The 18,102-nt window shown below is 50.7% G+C and overlaps 1 protein-coding gene across 2 annotated transcripts in view; it reads right to left on the reverse strand.

Moving 5' to 3' along the window:
• The window catches only part of HIP1 (huntingtin interacting protein 1), a 134,194-nt gene extending 116,698 nt beyond the window's left edge, over positions 1-17,496 (reverse strand). The window contains exon 1 of one of the 2 annotated variants that reach the window (XM_040261244.1): positions 17,289-17,496. In XM_040261244.1, the coding sequence (XP_040117178.1) occupies positions 17,289-17,408 (120 nt within the window). In that variant the 5' untranslated portion in view covers positions 17,409-17,496. The remainder of the gene's footprint in view (positions 1-17,288) is intronic. The other variant, XM_040261254.1, reaches the window with a different exon arrangement.
• Positions 17,497-18,102: the final 606 nt, after the last annotated feature.

The raw sequence follows: 18,102 nt of genomic DNA on the forward strand, positions 1-18,102 counted from the left end.
TTAGCTGCAGCATGCATTTTTGATCTTCATTGCAGCTGGATCTTTTTAGTTGCAGTATGCAAACTCTTAGTAGTTGTGGCATGTGGGATCTAGTTTCCTGACCAGAGTTCAAATCCAGGCCCCCTGCACTGGCAGCACAGAGTCTTAGCCACTGGACCACTGAGAAAGTCCTAAATACATCTGTCAATACAAAGGTGTGACCGCCTTTTTAAGAGGTAAAATTTGTGTGCTGGTTAATCTCAGCAAGACCAGAAATTAGTGGAATGTTGGGAGGTTTGTTAGACGTAAACTTAACGTTCCATAGACTGTGAAGGGCATTATTCAAATCCCCTGAAATACACACAGCCCAAATGACAGTCATTTAAATGATCCATTTTTCATAATTGTGTTTTTCCCTATTATATCACCTCTGTGTCTTCTATACGGTCTTTTTGTCTCCTTATCAGAACTGCACATTCTTTGTGGCAATATCATGCAAGAGAAGGTCTGGAATTTCCCCAAACCTGTTAATGTGCTGTGGATAGAATGTGTAAGACATCATATCCTGTGTTATCAGGACATTCCTCACAAAAGGCTTACAAGTTAGCAATATTTGAAGATTCTAAGCTCTGGTGTCCTCTACTTATGAATAAAGAGTTTCTAAGTTTTAAGCTGGAACAGAGGCTGAGTAATTCTTTGGCAGTATGGTAGCTCCATTGTGTAGGCTTTTTAATACTAGCCTAGGAACTGATGTTTGCGTACTGACCACCAAACAGGTACATATTGATAAAATCTCGGTTATAACAGGATGGGGGGGAAAGGATGGTGAAATACAGGCATCTTCACACATATAAAGACTATGACAGCCCACTGCACAGAGCTTCTTACAGAAAGAGGTGTAAGTTCAGAAGAACTTCCCAGAATAGTTCTGTTTATATATTCCAAAAGGAACATTTGCAAAACCAAACCAAACAAAAAAACAAAGCATCACTGCTGAAGCTTTATACTCTTGATATTATCCTGACCACCCGATGAGTCCAAGGTGGAAGTCAGAGAAAGAAGAAGTGGGATGCAGTTAGCCCCCACGGAAGCCCCACGCCCACGCCATCGGGGACCCGACCAATATGAGTGGAATTTCAGTCCAGACCTTTCTCTGAGGCAGGAAGCGTTCTCTGAACTCTGCTTTTCACCAAGATCCCAGGGCCCCATCCCACTCCTTCCACTTCTGTCCCCTGCTGGTCAACCAGCACTCGGGTGGGCTTTCCACTTAGGCTCCCTGCAGTCCCAGGGGGTGGAGTTGGGGCGGGCAGAGCATCTCTTACACCTCCCTGCGCACTGCCCACTCCCTGCCCCTGAGGGTGGCAGGGAGGTCACACTTGTCCGAGGTAATTTACCAGGGCAGGAGGTATTTTTAAATGGAGATGAGAAGGAATTATCAAGAAATGACTGGCTGGCAACAGAAGTCTAAACCCCAAGCCCTAAGCTGATGATTCCATAATTAAGACACTGACGCCACCCAGGGCACTCGGCTCCCTGCGGACCCACAGAAAACCTGGTATAACTTCACTTTTCTACCAGGAAAAAAAAAGTTATTTTCTCCTTCTTCTTTGTTCAGACATAACATCACCAACACAGCTCTTTAAATATCTATGCCAGGAGGCTATATTTAGTGACTGTTTGGCCCTTAAAATGAGCCTGATTTCCTGTGGCAAAAAGTTCTCAGCAACAAGGAGAGGGGCCTGGAGAATTCCAAAGCGCTGACTGACAAACAGCGTCAGAGCTGGAGATGTTCAAACAGTGTAAGAAAGAAGTTGACTGGTTTTTCTGGAGAGGTGACTGGCACCCAAGAGAGAGGGAGAAAAAGCCTAATAAAAGGGTGCTTGGTCTGAACACTCCCAGAGTCATCCCAGAGGACAGCCTGACACCAGGCAAGCATTTGGGCTAATAATCACATATAGTAAATACTGTCCTCTTTCAGAGGGGCAGGAGGGAGATCTGTTTGCTCACTCACTCACTCACTCAACCATTTACTCACTCATTCACTCACCCATTTCACTCGTTCACTGGTTCACTCATTCACTTACTCACTTGTTCACCTATTCATTCACTCGCTCACCCATTGATTTGTGCATTTCCCTACAGGCAAACCCTATGGTTTGCAAAAGCTCTAAGTCATGGGCCAACAAGACATACAAACCATGAGACTCAGAAGGGCATCCCTAGAGAGGGTCCTTGGAGGGACACAAAGCGACTGCTGTGGAGGACCTCCAGGGTGATGGGCACTTCCGTGGGGGCCAATCGAGAAGGTTCGACGGGAGGGGAAGCCACCACAGGCACTGGCTACTGCTCTGGGCCCTCTCATTCAAATCCCTCACTGAGCCCAGATGTCAGTGCATGATCCCATGGACTGGGAGCTTTCCCAAGCCTCGCCCCCTTCCCATGATAAGCAACCAAGCTGGAACTGGAGCTAAGCTTGTCTGACTGCAGCAGGTGGAGGCTGGAAGCAGTGTGTCTGCGAGACCACAGACAAGGTCCTCCACGGCCATTTCTCCCTCTGAGACCTGGGCCGGGGCGGGGGAGGGGGGAGCTCAGAGCAGGTCTTCTTTGGAGAAGGCACCCCGCCCTGCTGCCTCCCCTGATGCAGCCCAGACTCTCCACGCTTTCCCTCCTCAGACCCCACTGTTCCATCCCTCCGTCTGTGGGGTCTCCAGGGTCCCCATGATGACCCAAGGGAGCAGTGGAATGTACATTTACTCAGCCCTGACTAACGTTTGCCAAGCAACATGCCATTCTTTTTTTTTTTTTTTTTTAACATTTTAGTTTGAGATAATTTTAGACTTTCAGAAGAATTGCAAAAATAGTACAGAGTTCCCGTACATCTTTGCCTGGCTTCCCCTTATATTAACTAACATCTTATATAACCCTAGAAAAAATCATCAAAATGAAGAGATTAACTTTGCTACAATGGGCCCTGTGCTCAGTCGTGTCTGCCTCTTTGCGACCCCTTGGACTATAGCCCGCCAGGCTCCTCTGTCCATGGGATTTCCCAGGCAAGAATACTGGAGTGGGTTGCCATTTCCTCCTCCAGGGGATCTTCCTGACACAGGGATCAAAACCTGTGTCTCCTGCACTGCAGGCTGATTCTTTACCTGCTGAGCCATCAGGGACTAAGCCCAAAGTTTCGGGAACATTCCAGACCACCAGTGAACCTAGGTAAGTCTCAGAACAGGGCAGCCCTGCATTTATTCCCACCTGTGCTTCCTGACTCAGTCAGCTCCCTCGAGTGCAGACACCATCAGGATCCTACAGTAACCCTGGGATTTCCCACCTGGGATGTTTTGTTTTTTTTTTTTTTTTAATAGCACAGCACTTACTTGATCAAAAACAAAAAAAAAATTTTAAGGTTAAGTAACTTACACCTATGATCTTCAAACTTGGAACTGCACCAGAGAACTCCATGGCCCGGCAGGAAAGAATGTTTTGAACAGGCTGCTGAATTGTTTTTCCAGGAGAAAATGTCTGTGAATAAGTGCCAAGTGGAAATCCAAAGTTTTCTCTATGGCCACAGAAAGCACGGATGAAATAACAAGTGTCCCTGTAGGTTTAAAAGGGTGGCCTGTTTGGGTTCCACTGGGCTTCTTACTGTAGGGCGCAAGTTACCTGTTATTAATACCATCTTGGATTAGCTTTTATCGCTGCCGTAAAAAAATTATCACAAACTGAGCAGCTAAAAACCACACCCGTTTATCATCTCAACAGTTCTGTAGGTCAGAAGGCCAGTAAGATCTCACTGGGCTAAAAATCAAGGTGTCAGCAGGGCTACATTCCTTACAGGGAGCTCTGGGGAAATTTGAAGGTTATTCCGGTAGTTGGTAGGATCCAATTCCTTGCTGTTTAAGACCTGAGGTCCCCGCATCCTTGCTGTGTCAGCTAGGGGCCACTCTGAGCTCCTAGAGGGTCCCTTGGGCCCTTGCACATGGGCCCCTCCCACTCAAAGCCAGCAGTGGCAAGTTGAATCCTTCTCCCATTTGGAATTCCTCTGGCTTTCCCTTCTGCCATGTCTCCCTTTCACTTGGCAGTCAGAGAAGGTTCTCTGCTTTTAAGGGCATATGATCAGACTGGTCCACTTGGACACTCCAGGCTCCTCTGTTTCTTTTTTTTTTTTTTTTTTCTGGCCATGCCACGCAGTATGTTGGATCTTAGTTCCGTGACTAGGGATCGAACCCTTCCCCCCCACATTAGGAAAAAGGGAGTCTTGACCACTGAACAGCTAGGAAAGTCCCTTCTCTCCATATCTTGAGGTCCTTAATTACATCTGCAGGGTCCCTTTTTGCCATGTAACAGAAGATATGGCTATGTTGATGGTGGGGGCATTCTCTACCTGCTCCATCACATTTCTGAGATGCAGAAGGAATGCCGATCAGCCCGCCAGTAGAACATAAACCAGGAATCCTGGCTCCTAGTTCCCATCCAGGCGTGTACTGTGGCTGCACAAAGAACCACCTCTGTCCCTCCCACTGAAGTCTCCACTCCTAAAACACACTCACAGTTATCCTACCAGTGTTGCCAAAACTTTCGTTTTAGGTCAACATGACATAGATCAAATGCATTCACTTTGGTGGGGAGCACCTGCCCTGGGTGAGAATTGGGCCCCTTCCCTCTTCTGTTGCAGCAACAATCAAACACAATCAGGTCCTTAGGATGCATCATTAGTTACTCAATAAACATCTCCCAAGGTCCTTCTGGGTGCTGAATCCTGTGCATGGGGTGCAGAGGCCTACAGAGCAGGCTAAGCTATAGGGGAGCTCACAGTCCAATGTGGGACAGACACCCAGACAAACGTGTTAACAAGAACAGACAGAAGTGTATACGTGCTAAGTTGCTTCAGTTGTGTCGGACTCTTGGTGACCCTATGGACTGTAGCCCACCAGGCTCCTCTGTCTGAGGGATTCTCCAGGCAACAATACTGGAGTGGGTTGCCATTCTCTCCTCCAAGGGATCTTCCCAACCCGGGGACTGAACTCGCATCTCTTGTATCGCCTGCATTGGGTATTTACCACTAGTGCCACCTGAGAAGCCCGACAGACAGAAATACCATTCACTAAATCTGCTTGGAGAAGGGAGGGGGACTTTCCACAGGAGTGGCCACGAAGGTGGGACTCACCAGATAGAAAGAGTTTGGCAGGTGGATAAAATGGGAGAGGCATTCTGGGCAGAAGAGAAGGCTGCCACCTGGAAAAACCAGGAGTGGAGAGGCCATGGGTCGTGCTGGGAGCACTCTAAGGTGCTTGGTGGGGCTGGGCTACAGGAAGTGTGGGCGGCGGTGGCTGGACATTAAGGCTGGCAAAGCCTGGCTCTGTGTCACGCCAACAAGCTTGGGTTTCAGCTTAGAGTTACGCATAACAGAGGTTTTTAAAATCTGGAGTGATATAAACACTTAGACCTCTTAAAACCAAACTCTGGCAGCTAAGGCAAGGGCAGAACTTATGAGGGTTAAGACTGGAGGGCAGGAAGGCCAGGTGGGCCGTGCAATAAATAGCTAAGTCTTGAGATGAAGGCCTGAACTCAGGCAGAGGCGGTGGCAGAGAAGTTGGCGTGATGTGAGATGCAGTCAAGGAGACAAGAACAGTAGGACTCGATGACTAGCTGCAGAGGTCCAGGCAGAAGAGAGGGTCTCTTAGAATGAGTGGGACAATTCCAAGTGGAACAGCCTGGGATGGTTTGTAAACTGAGGTTCTCTGAAACTGAGAACAAAAAAGAATGAGCAGGTCTGTGGCAGGAGGTGGAGTCCAAGTTTAGATGGACTGGGTTTTCCTTCCCTTCCTTCCTTCTTTCTTTTTTCATTGCTTGTGTTGGATTTTTCTTAGCAGTAACAGGGCCTCGGCTGCACAGGGAGGTCCCATCCTGGAATAAGGGTCTCAAGGGAAGCAGGAGATGGCAAGTCACTTCCAAGCATGAGTCAGGGAGATGACAATCAATAGGAAGTCCCCAAGGACCACCCACAGTTACATCAAAGGGATGAGGTTTCCAGGGTCCCTCTAGGTGGCTCCAATTATGCTCATGTGATCCCAGATTCAGGGACTGTAAATCAGGGTTCACAGTTCAGAACTGGGACCAAAAATGGCTGATGCTCACTCAGTCCTTCACCAAAAAGATTTTATCCTTCATTCCACAAACCTGTATAGAGAGTTGCTCAGGGCCAGACACTGCACCAGGAACTTAGCTGACAAAGAAAAGTCACTCAACATATATTTTTTTTGAAACTTCCCTGATGGCTCAAGTGGTAAAGAACCTGCTGCCAATGCAGGAGACCCAAAAGATGTGGGTTCAATCCCTGGGTCAGGAAGATGCCCTGGAGTAAGAAACAGCAACCCACTCCAGTATTCTTGCCTGGAGAATCCCAGGGACAGAGGAGCCCGGTGGGCTACAGTCCATGGGGTCACACAGAGTTGAACATGATTGAGCAGCTGAGCACACATATGCCAACCCTGGAGAGGGAGAGCCCTGGGCTCACCTGTGACTCCAAGGGAAGCTGATCTTGCTCAGAGAGGAAACCACAGCACTCGTGCCTATGTATCTTTCTGATGGATTATGGGAAATGAGAGGGAAGAATATAGCATTAGTTAAGCCAGATCCAAGGAACACCAGAGAAAGTATATGCATCCAGGCCAGTACAGGAGAGGGGACACGTGGCAGCCTAACACACAGAGCAAAGTCACCAGGGGCTGGCCCCAGGGACCACACAGCCAGACAGAGACCTCAAAAGAACCACTGTTAGAAGGTCAGCATTTCTGCCATGTTCCCAGGTGACAATCCTCAAGCTCCCAGATTCTCAGAGTGGCTCATCACGCCCCATCGTTGTTGTTCAGTAGCCCTATTGTGTCCAACTCTTTGCGACCCTATGGACCACGGCACGCCAGGCCTCTCTGTCCCTCATCATCTCCGGAAGTTTGTCCAAGTTCATGCCCATTGCCCTGGTGATGCCATCCAGCCATCTCATCCTCTGACACCCTCCTCTCCTCCTCTTCTCCATCAAGTCTGGCTTGATCTAAATCTTTGGAGCAGGAGCCAAGTCTGAGGTTCTGTGCCTACCATCTGGGTCTTTGGTTTATTCAAATGTGCTTTCTTTTGAGCTTAGAGACATGTTTTCTTCTCTCATTCTCTCCTTTGAGAACTTCTCTCTAATATATTTCGTATTTAACAGACATCCTGAGCTGGGGCTGGTGTAAAGCCTTCTGTGAGACACTGGGGCAACTTACCAAAAGATGAGTGAGGAATGAGTACCTGTCTGCCACTGAGCAAGGGAGACACAAGACACACGTCAACGGGAGCTGAGGGCACCATGCTAAGTGTGGCCTAATGACAGGTGTCACCCGCCCCGCTCTGTGTTACAGCAGCGCTCGGAGTGTGCAGCTTGTAGACGCATGATTCATAAATCAAACACTTCCCAGCTCCAGGGCAGCGTCAGAGGCACTTTCACGGGGGAGGCTGTGTTTGAGAGAGACCTCAAAGGGTGGGTGGATATCTAAATGGCAGGTTCTTACTTAGCCTCCACAAGACAGTCTCCTACTCCCTGGAAAGAGGCTTTTTATAATCTTTTGTATTCTGAAATATATAAATAGAGAGAACTGCATGAAGCAAAAAAGCACAGCTTAATGAATTATCATAAGCCACCATCCAGGCCAGTACACAGATGGATGGCAGGACCACAGAAGCGCCCCTGTTCTGAACACCCTCCCCCTCACTCACCTCTCCTACACTCAGAGGTGACCTTTATCTGGGCTCTTAGAATAATCAGTCTCTTTTTTCTTTACAGTTTTATCATCTATGCAAGCACCCCTAAGTCCCAGTTTTGCTTTGCCTGTTTTTTGTACTTAATATAAATGGAAGTCTTCACAGTTGTCCTTTGAGAGTCTGTCTCTCCCCCCGCCCCCAACATTATGTTTGTAAGAGTCATGTTGTGACTTAATCCTGGTGGTCCAGTGGTTAAGACTTCGTCTTCCAATGTAAGGAGTGCAGGTTCGATTCCCGGTTGGGGAGCTAAGATCCCATATGCCTCATAGCCAAAAAACAAAACATAAAGCAGAAGCAATATTGTGACAAATTGAATAAAGACTTCAAAACAAATGGTCTATATCAGAAAAAAAGAGAGTCCCCCATGCTGTTGAGGGTTACTAGAGTTTGCTCATTTTCACTGCTATGTAGTATCATCACGAGAGACAAGATCACAATTTACTTATCCATCTACTGCTGATAAGCTCTTGAGTTGTTTCTAGTTTGGGGTTATTACATAACATGATTATGAATAAATATTCTTCTATGAATACCTTTTGGTGCGTGGGCATACATTTCTGTTGGGTATATTGCTTGGTGTGGACTTGGCGGGTTACTGAGTGTGCTAATCTTTGATGTTGTTGCTGTTGTTCAGTCACTAAGTGGTGTCCAACACTCTCGCAGGCTCCCTTGTCCTTCACTATCTCCCGGAGTTGGCTCAGACTCATGTCCATGACTCAGTGATGCTGTCCAACCATCTCATCCTCCACCACCGTCTTCCTTCACCTTCAATCCTTCCCAGCATCAGGGTCTTTTCCAATCAGTCGGCTCTTCACATCAGGTGGCCACTGGAGTTTCAGCTTCAGCATCAGTCCTTCCAGTGAATATTCAGGTTTGATTTCCTTTAGGATGGACTGGTTGGACCTCCTTGCAGTGCAAGGGACTCTCAAGAGTCTTCTCCAGCACCACAGTTCAAAAGAATCAGTACTTCAGTGCTCAGCCTTCTTTATGGTCCTATGCTCACATCCATACATGACTACTGGAAAAACCATAGCTTTGACTAGAGGGACAACCAGGCTGTTTTGAAATACAGCTGCACCAGTGCCCAGCCCCATCAGCAGTCCACGAGCGTGTGCATTGCTTCACATGCTTGCCAACACTTGGCACTGTGAATTTTTTTCCCATTTTCATTTCTTTCATCCTGATGGACATGTAGCAATATCTCAGTTTAATTTTTACCTCCCTGCTTACTAACAAAGTTGTACACCTTTTTACATCTTTATTGGCCATTTGCTTATCCCCTTTTGTGAAGTTCCTCCTGCTTGTTTCTCTACTGGGTTGTCCTTTCTGGTTTTCCTTTTTTTAAACGTCTTCTGGACACAGGCTTTTCTGATAGTTGCTGTGCTGTGCTGCGCTCAGTTGTGTCTGATCCTCTGTGACTCTATGGACCGTAGCCCACCAGGCTCCTTTATCCGTGGAATCCTCCAGGCAAGAATACTGGAGTGGGTAGCCATTTCCTACTCTATCTGATAGTTGTGCTGTGCTATGCTTAGTCACTCAATCATGTCCAACTCTTTGCGACCCTATGGACTGTAGCCCACCAGGCTCCTCTGTCTTTGGGATGGGATGTGTTGCAAAACATCTTCTGGGAGGAATTTCAAATGTCCAAATAAGTCAATTGAAAAAAAATCTAGGGAGTAAAAAAAAAAAATCTCTGTACCTTTTTGAAGTTACCAACCTTGGCTAGGCTTTAGCTTTAGGGGTTTGGAAAAGAAAGTGTACAATCTGAGATCAGACCCACCAGGTTCCAGCCTCAGCTCCTCAGCCACTTCCTGGGTGCTCCTGGGCAAGCCACAGAAGCTCTCCGGGCTTCAGTGTCCATGCCTGAGAACTGACCAAAATTACCTACTGCCTGGTTGCTCCGTGGCTGAAAAGAGGTTACTTGTAAACGTACTTTGAAAACTTCACACAGTGATAGTTAAAAGAAGTGACTAGCCACATTGGCTTCCTGAATAGCCCAGCTTCCTGGGCTCTCTGAGCACCAATCGCAGAGGTGGCAGTAAAGGGCGGCCTTTCAGATCCAAGAAGATGCGTGCTCTCTCCCCCGCGGGCTGTGCCAGACCACACCTTGGGTCCCCAGCCCTCTCCCCGCAGCGTCAAACTTCACTGCCCACAGCCAGGAACAGGGCTCCTCCCTGCCTGCCCAGACAGGAAAACAGGAAGCAGTCACCATCCTGCCAAGAGGTGGGGCTGACAAGTTCCCTTTCCTAGGTGGGCACCTCTCCAGGCCGTCAACCCTTCTGGATGCAGGAGAAGCCCTGGCCACAGGCCCGTGGTGCTGCTGCACCAGGCTACACCCCGTGCCCCGCCCAGGCCCCCCGCACACTTGGTCCCGAGGTAGTGGAATGAGTGGGCCTGCAGATGGGGAGCATAAAATGAGCCTCATCAGTGCCTTGAGAGTGAGCAACACTTTCAGAGCCCAAGTGGGGCTGGGAGTCTTCTCTCCTGGACCACACGGACATACCCCATCCCTTCCTAAGGAGCAGCATCGTCCTTTCGTGAGCCCCACATTGCTGGTACTGGAGCCCCATCCCACAGACAGGGGGCATTTGGGAACCCCTTTCAAGACAGCAGTTGACAGCTCAGAAGAAACAAGTGTCCTGATCTTAATGTGAAAGGCTGCTTACAGGAGTTCTAAAAGCTGAAATATTTGAGACCTGGAAGGACCCTCAGAAATCTTTTCCAGCCTCCTCATTTTGCAATGAGATGCAGGGGCAGAGCCAGACTTCCTGTTCCTGTACTCATCCTAACATCCCCAGACTTCCTATTCTTGTATTCATCCTAATGTCCCCAGATTTCCTGTTCTTATACTCATCCTAACATCCCCAGACTTCCTGTTCCCATAATCATCCTAACATCTCTTATGCTCTGCCCCAAACTCCAGCACCTGCACAGAGGCCACTGCCCTTGGCCATGTCCAGGGGCCCAGGACACCAGACCAGTTTCTCTCCCTTCCTGATAACCTCTTCCAGCTCAGAAAGATCTGACCTGAAGCAGAATGAAGTCCTAGGAAGTCCAAGACCATGGTTTGGGAATGTTTATCAAGTGTCTGAACTTGATGGAAATTCAAATCATTACCCTTGAGCCTTAATTCTGTTTCCAGCCCCATCAGGCTCTTTCCTAAGTGAATTCTCCAACCAAGCTCTCAGGAGCTGAGTGATGTACTTCCACGGTACCGAGTGCCCAGGCCTGGCACACAGGGCAGGCATCTAGTGAGATATAATCATTAGGGAAACTGAAGGAGACAGAGAGAGAACCTCCAAAATGTGCAAAGAAAAGCGTTCTGCAAGCAGAGGCCTGCCTACGGCCCCAGGCTGCTATAGATCCTCTGACTGCTGTACATTCACATGTTTGGCAAACAGGCCCCAGTGCCTGCCTCGTGCAAGGGCCCGCTAAGACTCAGACCCTGCCCTCACGAGCTTCCAGTCTTAGGACTTCCCTGCTGGTCCAGTAGCTAAGATTCCACACTCCCAATACAGGGGGCCCTGGTTCGATCTCTGGTTGGGGAACTAAGATCCCGCATGCCAAAACTAAGACTCGGTACAGCCAAATAAATAAATAAATACTGGGAAAAAAGGAAAAAAGAACTTCCAATGTGGAAGGGAAGCCAAGATGTGAGCATAGATGAACAGGAGAGACACACAGTAGGGAATGGCCCCTGCACACCTGAACCAGATCACAGGAGCTGCCTGGTGGAGGATGCTCTGTGAGGACAGGGATTAGGGACCCTGAAGGTACCACATCCTGCAGGGTCTCTGGGCAGCCAGCACAGGTTTTTGGAAAAAGCGAGTTACACGGGCAGTGCTGGGCATTAGGGACAATCCACCAGTCATCAGGCTCTTTGAGGGGCAGAAAGGATGGGATTACAAAGATGCAGTCAAGAGGAAATAGGACAGGGACAGCGAGAAGCCAAGGAGGGAAGGATCGGAGAAACATCACAGAATGCAGTGGGGCAGAGCGGGCAAGAGGCAGGGAGGGCTCCGGGCAGATCCTGGGAGATGACGGGACTCATGGGAGCGGGGCTCAGGTGTTCACCGGCTGGGGAGGCCCAAGTGGAGTTTGGGGCATGAGTGGTTTATCAGGGAGCAGATGTCCAATGGGAAGTGGTCACGCAGGCCAGGAAGTCGGTGTCATGGGGGTGAGAACAGAAACCATCAGATGGAAGTGAGGGCGAGGAAGTAGACAGGAGGTAAAAGAGAAGTGGGGTGAGGACAGAGCCTTGGGGATCCCAAGTTTCCCCAAGGGGAGGAAGACGGACGAGAGCCAGAGGGGCCCAGGCAGTGCCACGGGGCTGGCAGTCAGAAAAGCCAGGCTCGTGGGCCAATCTTCCTGGCTTTGAGTCCCAGCTCTGTCATTTACTCACTTCAGAGCCTTGAGCTGGTTATTAAGCCTCTCAACCTCAACTGCCTCATCTATAAAACAGGGTGGTGTCCTGGAGGCTCAGACAGTAACGAATCTGGCTGCAATGCAGGAGCCCCAGGTTCAACCCCCGGGTTGGGAAGATTCCCCTGGAGAAGGGAATGGCAATCACTCCAGTATTCTTACCTGGAGAATTTCATGGACAGAGGAGTCTGGCAGGCTATAGTCCATGGGGCCGCAAAAAAGTCGGATGTGACTGAGTGACTAACACTTCATAATCTGTAAGTATTTTATAACGATTAAAAGGGGAGGTCTGTGCAAGGCCTTTACATTTGCACAGAGTAAGTGTGATCAATGCTGGCTTTTCTCATTAGTATCATTGGGAGGAAACCAGAAGAGAACAAAACCACGGAGCCAAAGAAAGCTCTTAGCATCCTTTCTAGTTTTCAGTACTGACTAAGGGAGCAAGCAGGGGACAGTATACAGAATCTTTTGTTAGAAGCCATTTCAGTGTAGCCAGGTCTGAGAACCACTGATCCCTCCAGCCCAACCCTAAAATTTTTCAGCTGGTGAACTGAAGGCTGAGCATCTGCTAAAGATCATGTTCTCAATGGCAGATGATGTAAATGTGGAGAAGAGGCCTTGCCATCTGATTCTGAAGCCCTGGCTGGTCTATTTGCTTGCTGTGTGACCTTGGAAAAGTCACTTGGCCTCTCTGAGCCTGAGCTATCAAAAAAGATAATGGCTATAAATCACCTAGCAAGTCCCTAGGACCCAGCAAGCCCTTCACAAATATTTGTTTCTGTCTCCTGGCTCTTCTCATTATATGATTGGTTAGCACCTTTTACTCTGTCGTGGGCTCCATCCAAGAGAGCGTGACTAAGGGTTTGTCCCTTTCTCTGTGTTTCCAGAGCCTCATGCTCTCTTCTGATCCCAGCACTCAGCTGCCACAGAATACAGCAGCTCAAACTTCCATGTCTGGTTGAAACACAGGATCTGATGCAGCAGGTCCTGCCCTGCTACTGGCTCCAGCGTTGCCAGCGCCGTGGGTCCTCTGTCCCCCTTAGAGGAGGCCCGCTGTGGCCGGTCCACCTCCCCGCTGACTCATGAGCTCCTCTGGGGCCAGTCTCTTTATCTTACTCATCTCTGCGTCCCCTTCACAGTATGTACTCACCAAGAGGATGTTGAAAAAACAAGCAAACCATGGAGAAAACCATTTTCCAGCTAAGTAAATAGACAGGACATTTTGTCTGTGAGTGGCAACCCTCCTGATTCATTCCAGAATCGCCCTCTTGGCTGACGTAAGGACATTGTGGTGGACAGGGCCTGAGACCTAGAACCAGGGCCTAGAACCCCGAGTCTTGGGTTTGAATTCTGACCCTTTCATTCACCAACTGGCAGTCCTGGGCAAGTTACCAAGCTCTCATCCATACAATGAGGGTGATAACACCCACCACAGTGCAGCCCCAACAGTGCTAAAACTTACAAACTGTAAAGTGCTCCAGGCCACATATCATTATTACTGTAGCTTTTTTGAGGGCAAGAACTACTTTTTATGTCCCCAGAGCCTGAAGGGTGCTGGTGATGGGCTGGGTGGGTAAAACACCGGGGGTCTAGCTGGAGCCAGGGGTTGGCAGGGACAGTGATCACGTGAAATATAAGGATGATCCCAGGAGAGTTGAGGAGGGAAGGCTTCCTGGAAGAGGCTGACAACCGGTGGGAAAACAAGTCTGGTCTGAGGGCACAGACAGCTGGAGCGCAAACCCAACCGGAAGGAAGGCAGGGAACTCAGAGTCCATGGAGGGGCCTGAGGCAGGGCCACGGGCTGAGAGCGCAGAGACAAGGCAGGACCGGGAGGGAACTGGGGGCCATTAAGAAAGAACATCAAGTAATCACAGATGTGCCCTGTGGCCCAGAGCTGAGTTCCCTATCCACGCCAGGCATCTCGGCTGGGGCCAACTCATCACTTTGGACCCAAGACTACCGTCACTTTACCACTAACAACAGCCCCGGGCACATGAGGACAGAAGTTCGAGTGAGACACCGTCCCGCCCTCAGGAAGCTCACGGGGTGCTGGGGGTCACAGGGAAGCAGGGACAGGACAGGGAGCAGGTGCAAGGCGTTTGGAGGTGGGAGGAGCCGATTCTGCTCTGTCCACCTTAACTGATGAATCTCATTCACCCCCGCCTCCAGACCATATCTTTTCTCCTGGAATGCCCCATCCCTCCTCTCTCCCCAGCAAGTGCCGGCTCAGGCTGAAGGATGGGATTCAGACCTCGGAGGGCTCCTACCCACTTCGCACCCTGACAGCCTGGACTTTAAGCAATCACTCCTGGTAATCACTGCATTAACCAGGAACACTTCTGTCCCTCTACTGAACAGTTCATCACAGCCTGCCCCACTACTTGGCCTTTTTTCTGGTCCCCTCTCCCCCTCAGATTATAGCAATCATCATCGCCACAGTGCTCCCCAGTTTACAAAATGCCTCCATGTATATTATTTAATTGAATCTCCCACAATCAACCTGTGAGGTAAGTAGTATCCTTATTTTGCAATAAGGAACCCGAGGCTAAGAAAAGTTGGAAAACTTGCCTGGGGCCACACAGCCCCTCCATGTGCCCGGCTATCAAACGTCAGCCTCTTCCAGCTCCCATACCAGTGCTCAGCCCAGTACTCAGAGGCCACACAGAGCTGTGATTAAAGGTTGGGATCACGACATGCTGTGTGACCTTGGGCAAGTTACTTAACTTCTCTGTGCCTCAATTTCCTCCTGATAAAATGTGGTTGATACTCACCTCATAGGTCCTTGTCAATATCACCTCACAGTACTTTACTGAAATTAAAGAAGGTGATATAATAAAGTACTCAGAACAGTGCCAAACACATAATTAGTTACAGTCATCAGTCTACCTTCACTGATTCTCATGGTCTCTTAACTCATTAAATTTTTTTTATAACTCATGTTCACATGGCTCAGACTGTAAAGAATCTGCCTGCAATGAGGGAGACCCAGGTTCGATCCCTGGGTTGGGAAGATCTCCTGGAGAAGGGAATGGCTACCCATTCCAGTATTCTTGCCTGGAGAATTCTGTGGACAGAAGAGTCTGGCAGGCTGCAGTCCATGGGGTTGCAACGATTCAGACACGACTGAGTGACTAACACACACATACATTGGATAAGTAATCATTAAACAATACACATTTTTGCAGATTGACTCAGGTGAGGTTTTAGGATTATTCTCTTTCCTTTTCTTCACTCTCTTATTGCCCTAATAGTTTCAACAACAGAGAAACTCTTTTCCTGATTCATTCTACCTCCCTTACACACACACACACACACACACACACAAGCCACTAGCTCAAATCTGGCCAATTATCAGTGTCCCACAGAATGTAAGATACTGCCTAACACTGACCTAGACTCTCCTTGTTGGGACGTCCCTGGATAGCTAGAGAAACTTTCACAAACCTAATTTCCATCACTATAATGGGTCAAACTCTTATGTGTATTTCTCAATTGCTCCAGTTTTTACTGGAGACTCTAGAAGGAATGAATTACCATTTATTTTCCTTGTCCATTACAAGAAAGATTTACACTGTTTCCTGGAGCAAGAAGCCTTGTGTGCCCAGGCAGCTAGACAAGGGCATAATGCCCATAGCAGACAAGCATCTTCCTTCCTTTCTGGGGTTCAATCCACAGAATTAGAAAATAAAGCTTAAACCCAGCCAAACCCTGGGAGAGAGAAGTAAACAGCGTTCTCTCCCATCCCGTGTGGGGTGGGATGATGACCTAGGGAGAGGACACTGCCTACTTTACACCACCCAGACACACCTACGAAGGGCCAGAGGTGCCTGGAAAAAGAAGAGGAATTAGTCCCCTGGGTTTTCATGAAAAGCTTCCTTCTTTGCAAGATTCCCTACATGGAACACTCAATCAGGACCTCACAATCTTTATCTAAAACCCTACTGCCCTTCCCTCACATGGTACTGTTTGGGGAGGGGGGTGGGGAACAGAACAACAGGAGAACCAGCTTCTGGCAGCAGAAGCCCCCTGGCTCTTGAAAGGTTCCACTCCGACAGCAAGAGTGAGCTCGAGTGAGGAACAAACTTGCCCATACAACTTTGGCAGTGGGATTAAAAGAAGTGCTGTGCCCTTCGAAATGGATTTTGCATACAAACCAGCCGATGAACACCATAAACATGTCAGCTTTATTCAGTCCAATCAATACACCAGGCATTAAAACTCTGAGGTAAAAATGGATTGTGGCTTTTTGTTGATGACAGTGAGGAATTTTGGCCCCTAGCCCTGCTCAGGCTGGACAAATAGGGCAGGCTGCCTATTAGCTGTCAGGCACATTTGGGGGGATGAAATCAAAACCCCGATTCAGGGTTCTGGGCACCCCAGGACAACCCAACTTGACCAGAATCGGGGCCACTGGTCCAGGAGCCTCAATTTCTGTCCTTGGGCCGGCCCCCTCCTCCAGCCCCCGGTCATCTTCCAAACCGGCCACACACCGCATTTCCCACATTCCTTCCTCCCGGCGCAGACCCCTTCAGTCCGGTCCTCCGAGGCCGACAGCTGGGGGCTGGCGGGAGCCAAGCTAGAGGCACAAGGAAGGGGATGCTAGGGATGGGGAAATGTCAACGCAGTCCTGAAGTGATCGAACGGAGAGTACAGGGCACCCCAGCCTTCACATTCCCGACTCAGCGCCCCACTCTCTGCCGCCACACTTGCGACCCCCAGCGGGCCGCCCTCCGGCCAGGGACCTTCCCCAGCCTAGGGGCACCCCTTCCATTCGGCCCCCTTTTCGCGTTCCTTCCCCTCTCACCGCCCCCGTGACCCCTTCCCTGCCCCGCCGGGACCGGCTCCAGTCGGTCTCACCGCGCGGATCGTGCCAGCTGCTCGGAGCCGCCCTGCCCTCTCCCCCAGGCCAGCCGGGATGCCCCCGGGGTCCCCGACATTCCCGGATCGCCCTGACCACCGCACCAGATGCCCCCTTGCTCCGTCCTTCCCTGGGCCTGCAAGATCCCTACTCCCTTCGAGTCCCCTCCAGGACACTGCGGGATGCCCCAGCCGTGCACGACCCGGGGTGTCCCCCACCCCGCCCCGGTCCTCACCTGAGTCCGCTCAAAGCTCTCCCGCTCCGCCGCCTCCATCCCCGCACCGACCCCACGCCGGCTCAGCACCTTCGGCAGGGGGTTGGGGACCTGCTTCATGGAGCTGGCCATCCGGTCCATGTCGCCGCGCGGAGCCGAGTCAGGGGCCCTCGGCCGCCCCGGGATCCCCACGGCGCCGCCCGCCCCTCCCTATCCACTGGGATCCGGCGCTAACGGGAAGGCGCCCGCCTCCCATTGGCTGAGAGCGCTGCTACTCTGCCGAGGCCCCGCCCCCGCCCAGAGGCTTCCCCGTCCGCCCCCGCCCTCTCCAGAGCCCCCGCCCCGGCCCTGCCCTGCCAGGCGCTCCGGACCGTCAGGCGCGCCGGGACGGGCCCGGAGGCCTGTCGGTCACCGGCCTCCACCGCCCCTGGCGGGGGCGGGCCTGACCTGCCCTAGCCCGCCCCTTCCCCGACGCCCAGAGCGCTGCTCTCCCAGCCGCTGGCTGCACCCGCGCGTTCCCAGCGAGCCGCACTGTCCCAGTCCCCTCGCCCCACCCCGGGCGCCGCGAGGTCCCGTCTTGGTTGGTGGGCGGGGGTCAAGCTCGCGGTGAGTTGGGCCTCCCGCAGGGAATCCGGGCCCGCTTGGGACTGGCCTGTTAACTCTTTTCGGGCCGGAGACAAGAGCGCGCGCGATGGACCAGCTCGGCGGCCCCTGTCCCAGGATGCGCTTGCCCTGAGGCCGGGCCTCCGCAGGTTGGTTCAGCGGGTCTCAGACCTGGCCGGCGTGGGTAGCGGCTCCCACCGCCTTCTCCCTCGTCCTGCCCCTGCCCCTAATC

This window comes from Oryx dammah, unplaced genomic scaffold (genome assembly GCF_014754425.2).
Source record: "Oryx dammah isolate SB20612 unplaced genomic scaffold, SCBI_Odam_1.1 HiC_scaffold_2, whole genome shotgun sequence".
NCBI classification, from domain to species: Eukaryota; Metazoa; Chordata; class Mammalia; order Artiodactyla; family Bovidae; genus Oryx; species Oryx dammah.